Here is a 9,852-nt window from a genome sequence, read left to right on the forward strand (position 1 = left end):
TTATGGACACGAGTGTCACGAGTGGCTTATAACTTTAGAACTCGACTGACTCAGGCCGCTCCGGGCAAATGTGGCGGGGCCCGACCCGGCTCACCACTCACGAGTTTGAAATACCCGGTCGCGGTATAAGTATTGCTCAGTGTTCACACCACTGCCTGGTATGAACAGTAGTGTGAGCACACATCACCACTCATAGCACAGGACCACTTGCAGGCAGCGTGTTCCAGCCTCGATTATTGAGTGTGAACAAGATTTCGTAGAACTCGAATTACATGACTCAGGCCACCCCGGACAGATGCGGTGGGGCCCGGCCAAGGCCCGGCTCACCGAGTCACTGGTGACTCACGAATTGGGAAGGATTTTAAATAACAGGTCGCTGTGTTTTTCATTTCTGTTTTATTCTAGCATTAAAGGTCCGTGAACTTGTTTTTTAAAATGCTAATTTGTAAAGAGAGTATATGAAATGTATGGAGAGTGAAAGATTGAGAGTGAGGTGTGAGGGATTAGTGGTAGGGGGAGACCAAGAATGAGGTGGAGGGATGGAGTGAGGAGGAATATGAGGGCAAGTGGGTTTGAGTGGGAGGAAGGTCATGTCTGGCGGGAGAAAGGTTGGTTTAGAGACGATTAAGTCTTGGTAACCCCATCGAGGATAATGGCGTCGGCCAATAGATAGAAAGATAGAACTGCCACAGTTTAATGGATTATGTTTATTTTTGCTCTAAATATGTCATTTATTCAATTTGTTTAACGGAATAGTATTTTTTTTTTTTTAATTATGTAATATAGGTGTTTCATTCTTTACCCCGATAATTAAAATTTTCTTGCATCAGGTCCATAGATAAACGCTAGTCAATAATGAATAGGAGGGAGTTGGCAACATTCAATGATTAACCGAGTGTTGAGCGAGCGAGCTAAGCTCTCTCACCCAACACAGACTTGCTCGGCTAGTCGGCTGGCAGAAGTAACGGTTGCTGCAGCCAGGCTACTGACTTGGTGAATCGAGTGACTCAACTACCCGATTCTCTTCGGTGAGTGACTCATAAAAACTCGAGTCACCAAAGTGAATCGAGTTTTCCATCTCTATTGCACTGAGCGTCTTTACCCCAACGTCTCTCTGGGCAGCCAATCAGCGAGCCTTACGTCAGAGCCTTACGTCAGATACCACGTCACGGCTGGACGGCCATTTACGACCCTCGCCCCGGCGACACCAGACGTCGCCAGACAGGATAATTTGTCCCGAGAAAGCTCCCAGTGAGTTGCCAACGCTCGCCCGCAACTTCACCTCTGCTTCTCTGCACGAGTTTACTATAATTTCTAAGGGAGAAGATTTGTTCTTCTCTTCAGTTTTCTGCAGTGGTATTGTATCTCGTGAAATAAGTCAGGATGGAAGAATTCCCACTTGTAGAGCCCTCAGATGATACCCCACATGACTTACCACCTGCAAGACATGAACATCCGCCCACACTCCCACACACCCACACGCCCACGAGTGCTGAGGACGAGCGCTGTCAGCCTGAGTTGCCGTTACTCTCTCCAAATTTAACCCTACCGCCGTCATCCAGGACACATGATGGAGACTTACGGGTACTAATAAGATATTTGGAGGAAAGCAGATTAGCTACGGAAGCTCAGCATAGGCGTGAGGAAGCGGAGAGACGTCAAGAAGAGGCAAGAAGGGAAAAAATTCGTCAGGAAGATGAGGCAAGAAGGGAAGAAATTCGTCGAGAAGAGGAACACCGAAGATTTCAACAATTTCTCCAGCTACTCACACCTGTTACACAAGGTCCAAGTCAGGTTCACCAGCGGTCTGCTACCGAGACTTCGTCACACCCACCCACCCACGTCAACGCTACCTCACAAAAGGCTAGCACTCAGGCACCCCAACCGCTGAAGTCAGACGTTACATTTCAGAACTTCAGGGCCTGGAGAAGGCGCTGGGACGACTATGCTGTCATGGTGGACTTGTCTGCTCTGTCATTACCGAAGCAGCAGATACAGTTACGGATGTGTTTGTCTCTCGAGACCCAGCGATTGTTAGAACACACACTTGGTGTACCTCCAGATACCGCGAAAACAGTGGAAGAAGTCCTTGACGTTCTACAGAACCACTTCAGGAATCAACGAAATGAAGCTCTTCGCCGCCGGGATCTTCTTACATGCAAGCAAAAGGATGGTGAATCTTTTGACGACTACTATGTACGCCTGCAGTCGATTGCAGAGGAAGTTGACATATGCCCTGGAAATTCTAATGTCTGCAAGGAGACGCAGATAAAGATGGTACTTCTTATGGGAGTTCATGATGAAGAGCTCACACAGAAGATTATTGCCCGGGACTCTAATACCACACTTCAGGACGTGGTGAACGTTTGCAGAGCCCATGAAGCCACCAGGACAGCCACATCTGCGATTCGGGCCCCTACTGCTTCTGTCGCCAAGATTTCAAGATACCGCAAGGATAAAGGTCGTAACCATCAGCCAACTTCTACGCCGTCGACCAAATCTAATACCTGCCAGTATTGCAACAAGTCTCACAACTCAGCCAAGTGCCCAGCGGCTTCGAGCACTTGCAATAACTGTGGACGGAAGGGACATTGGGCCAGAACCCCAACCTGCCCTGCACTCAAGGTGAAATGCAAATACTGTACCAAGACAGGCCACTACGACAGATACTGCCGGAAGAAGACTGGTGATGCCAAGGCTGATAAGCATGTTACTCCGCCTTCAAGCACGACTACTAACGTTCGCAAGATTCAGGCCCATGCAACTCCTTCACCTTCACCCGTACCAGTTACTGTGTCTTATCGGGATGTATCTTCCCAGATCAGTTTCATACCTGACACAGGTGCGGAGGTCAGTGTCTTGGGACCACAACACCTTGCACATCTTCAGATTGACAGAAGTGACCTCCTACCTCCCACAGTTTCCAAGACTTTCACCGCAGATGGGTCGGAGATGTCGCCACCGCTTGGATCCTTAGAAGTTACCTTGACCCTTGCCAAGAGGTCATGCCAAGCCCGGTTACAGGTGCATGATGGTGTCACCACTCCGCTACTGTCCTTCAGCCATTGCAAGGAGTTGGCTATTATTTCGCCCAAGTTTCCTAAGCCCATTCTGCAAGTTACCCACGTACATCGATGCACTGAGTTCCCACTCACCGAAGCTACCCTACCTGCTGAGGCCAGGGACTACTTTGTCAGGAACTTTCCGGATGTACTTGCATCGAAAGATGATCTCAAGACTGCTCCACTACAACCAATGAAAGGAGACCCTATGAAGATACACATTAAACCCGACGCCACACCATTCGCTCTTACCACTCCACGTCAGATCCCCTACGCCTTCCGAGATGCAGTCCAGGACGAACTGCAGAGTATGGTGGCTCAAGGAATCATCAAGAAATGTGGGGATGAGCCTTCCGATTGGTGTCATCCTATGGTAGTTGTACCCAAACCTAAAGGAGTCAGGATTACCACTGATTTGACTAAACTTAACAGTCAAGTTGCCCGCCCTGTCCACTCTTCGATGACGCCTATTGCAGCTGTTCGCACGGTTGATTCTACAGCGAGGTACTTCACAACTGCGGACGCTCTCCATGGTTATTGGCAAATCGAACTGGCAGAGGAGGACAGGCATCTTACTACTTTCATTACACCTTACGGCCGCTATTACTACTGTCGCGGACCGATGGGCTTCGCCGCTACCGGAGATGCATACTGCTACCGTGGTGATCTTGCCCTCCAAGGTCTAACGAAATGCGTCAAAGTGGTGGATGACATATTGCTGTTTGACGATGATCTTCTGTCACATTACAAGAGGATTCAGGAGCTACTCACACGCTGCCGCTCACACGGTATCACTCTCAACAGGGATAAATTTATCGTGGCAGCCACTAAGGTCAACTTCTGTGGATACATTCTTTCGGACAAAGGAATCGCCGCCGACCCAGAACGTGTTGCAGCTCTTCTGGACTTCCCTACACCTGCTAACCTCACCGATTTACGCTCATTTATGGGGTTGGTGAATCAGTTATCTGAGTTTACACCCGAAATCGCCAAAACTGCCAAGCCACTTAGACCTCTCTTGAGCCCATCTCGCTCATTTACGTGGACTCCAGATCACGACTTGGCATTCAAGCAAGTCAAGAAAGCCTTGTCCAGTCCACCCATCCTCGCAGCATTCGACCCAGGACTACCTACATATCTCCAGACCGACGCATCTCGCCTGTATGGTATAGGTTACGCCCTACTGCAGGATCATGGTTCCAGTCAACTTCACCTCGTCCAGTGTGGCTCCCGTTTTTTGGCAGACGCCGAGACAAGATACGCCACCATAGAGTTGGAAATGTTGGCAGTCAGCTGGGCTCTTCAGAAGTGCCGCCTCTATCTTACAGGGCTCCAGTCTTTCACAGTTCACACTGACCATCGTCCACTAGTACCGATTCTGAACTCGTACACCTTGGACATGATTGAGAACCCTCGATTACAGAGATTACGAGAGCGCATGTCCCACTTTACCTTCAGAGCCGTATGGCGTGCTGGTAAGACACTCCGCATCCCAGATGCCTTCTCACGCGCACCTGTCAGCCGACCTACACCTGAGGATACATCGGACTCCGCTTGTACTACGGCACATCTACGGTCCGTCATAACTTCTGCGGCATATCAAGAGGACGACGCCCCGCGGATCGAAGCTGACCGTCACCTACAGGAGTTAGCAAATGCAGCCCAACAGGACCCTGACTACATTCGCTTACGTGACTGCATATTGGCTGGATTTCCTGCTAACAGGTATTCTCTACATACATCCTTGCTGCCTTATTGGAAACTCCGAGACTCCCTCTCTGTTGACGGATCACTCATACTACTAGGCGCTCGGATCGTCATTCCTGCTGCTCTTCGTCGCAAGACTCTCGCACGGCTACATGACAGTCATCGAGGAGTCGAGGCTACCAAGCGACGGTCACGCCAGACGGTATTCTGGCCTGGCATTGAGTCTGATATCACCAATACTGTCGCCGCCTGTGAGTCGTGCCAGCTTCTACGCCCTTCACAGCAGCAGGAACCGCTTCTCAACGATGATAAGCCCACCAGGCCCTTCGAGTCAGTCTCCGCTGATTTCTTTCAAGTTGCTGGGAAACATTTCCTAGTGATTGTCGACCGACTGTCGAACTGGCCAGCTGTCATCCCTTGCAAGAGTGACACCACCGCCTCCTCCACAATCCGATACTTCTGCAGCTACTTTCGAGAGGTGGGGGTACCTCTTCGGTTACGCACAGATGGAGGACCACCTTTTTCGAGCAGTGAGTTTGCTGATTTCACTCGTCGATGGGGGACCCAGCACTTCATGTCATCACCTCATTACCCGCAGTCGAATGGTCACGCCGAGGCTGCTGTTAAGGCCGTCAAGAGGCTTATCATGGCAACAGCACCGTCTGGTAACATAAATTGTGAAGCCTTCGACCGGGGACTCATGGAACTGAGGAATGTCCCCAACCACACCGGCTACTCACCTGCTCAAGTTCTATTTGGTCATAACCTCCGCAGCTGTGTACCTGCTCATCCGCAGTCCTTCAAGAGTGACTGGAAGGACTTGGCAGACGACTGGGACAGACGGGTCGCCTCCAGAGCCGCCCAGGTCAAGAAGCACTACAATCAACACGCCCGTGATCTCCCCAGGCTGGCTATGGGTCAACATGTTCGCGTTCAGGACCCCACTTCACGCCGGTGGGATAAGGTCGCCATCGTTATGGGTGGTGCTCGCTCCAGGGAATACGAGGTTAGGCTTCCAAGTGGCCGAGTGCTACGTCGAAACCGCAGATTCTTATATCCAGTGCCCGACCCACACTCTGACACTACACCTAACATCCCTGTGGTCCCTTGTCATGACATGGAAAAGTCTAATTTACAGACAGACATCGAAAAGTCCAATTCAGTTTCTCCTCCCAAGACCCCACGTAGATCTCCAAGGCTAAATAAGTCCTAACACAGTGTACACTGCCCGTAAGAAGTCCCTGTATGTTTGCTTACAATGTACACACTTTGTAGACACTTGTAGGATTTTCATACATTGCTTGTTACCATGTATTGATTACCTGTGGGACTGTATCTACTTTAACATGTTGCAGTCACTTGTATATTGCTGAGTTGCATATTTTATTTTATGAATTACGGGGATGTTTCACATATATATTTTCTATGTATGTTACTTTTCAGCCGTTCGACTTCTTCGAACGCAAAGGGAAGGGGAGGTGTGGATGTATAAAATGTACCCATGTCAATGTAACATTTACCCATGCCAATGTGCCTATTCAAATGTGCCGCGCAGTCGCCATCGTGATATGTAACTTGGCCAGCTGGGCACTCTATGCGCCTGCGCGAGCAGAGAGAGAGCTTCTTCCACTTCGAGGCACGTGTACGCCTCACCTCACCTCTCCACTTCTTTATCTATCTCCTAGGGAAATAAAGATTCTACAGCAGGAAGATTACCTATCCTTCAACCCTGTGATTGCCCCCCATTGCATACAGGACTTCAATCAACAGTTACTAAGATCTTTTCAGTCACCTTTTTTGTAAAGTAAAATAACCATTGCATTACACCATGTTTTGGGAATTTTTATCTTTTTCATACATTGAGTAAATAAGTGAGCAAGCCTAGTTTGTACTTCTATTCCTGCATCTAACAGTAAATCTGCTACTATGCCATCTTATCCCGGAGCTTTCCTTCTATTCATATTTTTAAGAGAAATATTTACTTCGTCTGGTGTTACCTCGGGTATTTCACTTGTGTCAACGGAAAAGTTAGCTATTGGTACTACTGTCTTTGTTGCATACAGTTCTTTGTAAAATTCTTAAACTCCCTTCACCATCTTATCTTTACATTTAATGACTTCACCGTTTTTGTCTTTCAGTGATATGATTTGTTGCTTTACTGGTGCCATTTTACTTCGGACCTGTTTCAGACTTTTTCCCTTTTTGATGGTTTCTTTGATCTGATCCATGTTTCTCTTTCTTTTTTTCCTCTCTTTGTCTTTTATTGATAAGCTTATTTAATTCCGATCGTTCTATTTCACCTTTCTTTGTTTTTACTTTCATTTCTATTCTTTTTTTTTTTTTTTCCCCTAAGCTCGAGTGTCTTCTTTGAATACTTTTTGCTTTTGGTTGTATTAGGTTTTCCTACTACCTCCGCTGATTCTCTTAGCACTTTTGTTAGTTTGTCATTCAGCTGATCAGTGTCACATTCAGCATTACTTAGAGCCTGAAATCTGTTCTTGGGGGTAGATCAATAAGTTCTCGGCCTAGGGTAGAAGAAAAACATATAGAGCTGTGGTTTATTTTTTATATCTCAACATAATCTCCCTTAACCTCAATGCACTTAGACAACCTGTGCTCTAACATCTTAATGCCCTTGAAAAAAAAAAAAAAATCCTTCTCTCGACAGTTCAGATATGCCTCAACGGCAGACACGACATCATTATCGCTCTCAAATCTCTTTCCTCGTAAGTGATCTTTCAAATTGGGGAATAGGTACAAATCACTTGGGGCCAGGTCAGGTGACTATGGTGGGTGATGCACAATTTCGAAGCCAGCTTCATTTATGGCAGCCATCGCAACAGTTGACTTGTGGGCAGGTGCATTGTCCTGGTGGAACAGGACTCTGCGCCTCAACCTCCCCCACTTCTTTTCTTTGATTGCTTCTCTCACGTTTTTGATCAAGGTGGCGTAGTAGTACCCCGTGATGGTCTGTCCACGATGCAAGTACTCATCCATGAGAATACCCTCAGCATCCTAGAAGACCGATGCCATAATCTTGCCTGCACTGGGTTGTTGGCGGAATTTGCGAGTGACAGGGGAACCATGGCGTTTCCACTCCATGGATTGCCTTTTCGTCTCGGGATCGAAGTGGTGAATCCAGGTCTCGTCCATTGTCACAAACCGCCTCTAGAAGTCATCTGGATTACGTTGAATCTTGGACAGGAGCTCTTGAGAAGTGACCACCTGCTGTCTCTTCTGATCGGCTGTCAACATTCGGGGAACCCATTGGGCCGACAATTTTCTCATGTCCAAAACATCAACCAAAATTTATTGTACTGTGCCATATGACACCCCTATATCCTCTGCTATTTTGCGTATAGTCAGTTTCCTGTCAGCCATAATCATATCGTGCACCCTGTTAACATTTTCATCATTAGTCACTGCTGGGGCGACCTGGACGTGGGGCATCATCACACTACTCCCTGCCCAGCTTAAACTCATGACACCATTTCTTCACTGTGGAGTACGCAGGAGAAGAGTCACCTAGTCACCAAATCATCATAGACTTCTTTTGTGTTTAATTGTTTTTTCATGAGATACTTTATCACTGCACGGTATTCAGAAGATTCCATTTTCAGTAATGACCATACCACGCGTCACTCAGTGGCCTGCAAATGGAAAAATATTTGGGTTAGGAACCTAAAATTTTGGCCTAGAACATGTAAAGGTTGACCCTACAACATATCAAAATACGATGGGTGTACCATAGTTGCAACTAGGGTAGGCCGAGGACTTATTGATCCACCCTCGTATTTCCAACTGAAAGGCTGCTTTTTTTCGTTTGCTCTTATTGGGCATATCTTTTTATCTTTAATCATCTTCTTTCACTTTTGAAATTGACTCTGGCTATGCAACCCACCATTCTATGGTCACTTCCGATTGTTGATAACGGTGACATTTGTGATCGTGTTATTCTTATCTGCTATAATGAAGTCGATTTCATTCTTTGTTTCTCCATTTGGTCTTCTCCAGGCCCACTTTCTCCCTGTTCTTTTGTGAAAGAATGTGTTCATTATTCTCATGTTATACATTTCAGCAAAGTTTACCAGCATTTCTCCTCTTACGTTCCTTTCTCCCACTCCAAATTTTCCCACACAGGCATCTCCATTTTTTGACTTCCCAACTTTTGCATTGAAGTCTCTTATGATTATAGTATATGTGGTCTTTTCTTCTTCCATAATCTGGGAGATGTCGTCATAGAATGTTTCAATTTCTTCAATTAAGCTCTGAGAAGTTGGTGTCTATACCTGTATTATTTTCAGGGTATATTTATTGCACAGTCTAATTACCACCAGTGCTGCTCTGTCAGATACACTGCTGAATTAAACAATGTTGTCTGCAAGATTTCTGTTAATTAGAAATCCTACACCACTAACTCTTTAATTTTGCCGTCCTCTGTAGTAAAATAGGTATGAGGGTGCTAAGGCTGCAGTGAGTGTGGATAGTGAACTGAGCGAATTTTTCCATTTATAGGTTGGATTGAAGCCAGGATGTGTCATGTCTCCATGGTTCTTCAATATGTACATGGAAGGGTTAAAAAAGAGATAGAAGGTAGGGCAGTGGATGTTTTGGAGCGGCCCTAGTGAGAGAGGGCAGTGTCTGGAAACTCCCTGTACTGTTGTTTGCAGATGATACTGTATTGTTAAGCGAAAACGAAGGGAAGCTGCAAGGGTTGGTGGATGAGTTTGGGAGAGTGTGTAAGAAAAGGAATCTAAAGGTAAACGTGGGGAAGGGTAAAGTGATGGTTTCGAGAGAAATGAAGTCAGTGAATGTACAGTGAGATTGGATGGGGAGGAGATGGAGCATGTGAGTGCGTTTAAGTACTTGGGTAGTGTGATGAGTAAGGATGGAAGTTTGGAGGGTGAAGTGCTTGAATGGGTTCAGCAGGGAAGAAAAGTTGCTGGATCCTTGAAAGTAGTAATAAGAAACAGGGAAGTGAGCATGGAAATGAAAAAACTACTACATGACAGTATTGTGATACCAACTCTAACATATGAAGTGAAGCTTGGACCTTGTTGGAGGGACAGAAGTCAGGAGTGAG

General features: G+C 46.7%; 1 protein-coding gene across 1 annotated transcript; it reads left to right on the forward strand.

Annotated features, from left to right (window-relative positions):
- Positions 1–1,383: 1,383 nt before the first annotated feature.
- On the forward strand, positions 1,384–5,982 carry LOC145392110 (uncharacterized). Its single transcript, XM_080266564.1, has one exon. It carries the CDS (start codon positions 1,384–1,386, stop codon positions 5,980–5,982), a length of 4,599 nt encoding a protein of 1,532 aa, XP_080122690.1.
- Positions 5,983–9,852: the final 3,870 nt, after the last annotated feature.

The sequence above is a fragment of the Coenobita brevimanus genome, chromosome 21 (assembly GCF_032717465.1).
Source record: "Coenobita brevimanus isolate Jiangsu-jjx chromosome 21, ASM3271746v2, whole genome shotgun sequence".
NCBI classification, from domain to species: Eukaryota; Metazoa; Arthropoda; class Malacostraca; order Decapoda; family Coenobitidae; genus Coenobita; species Coenobita brevimanus.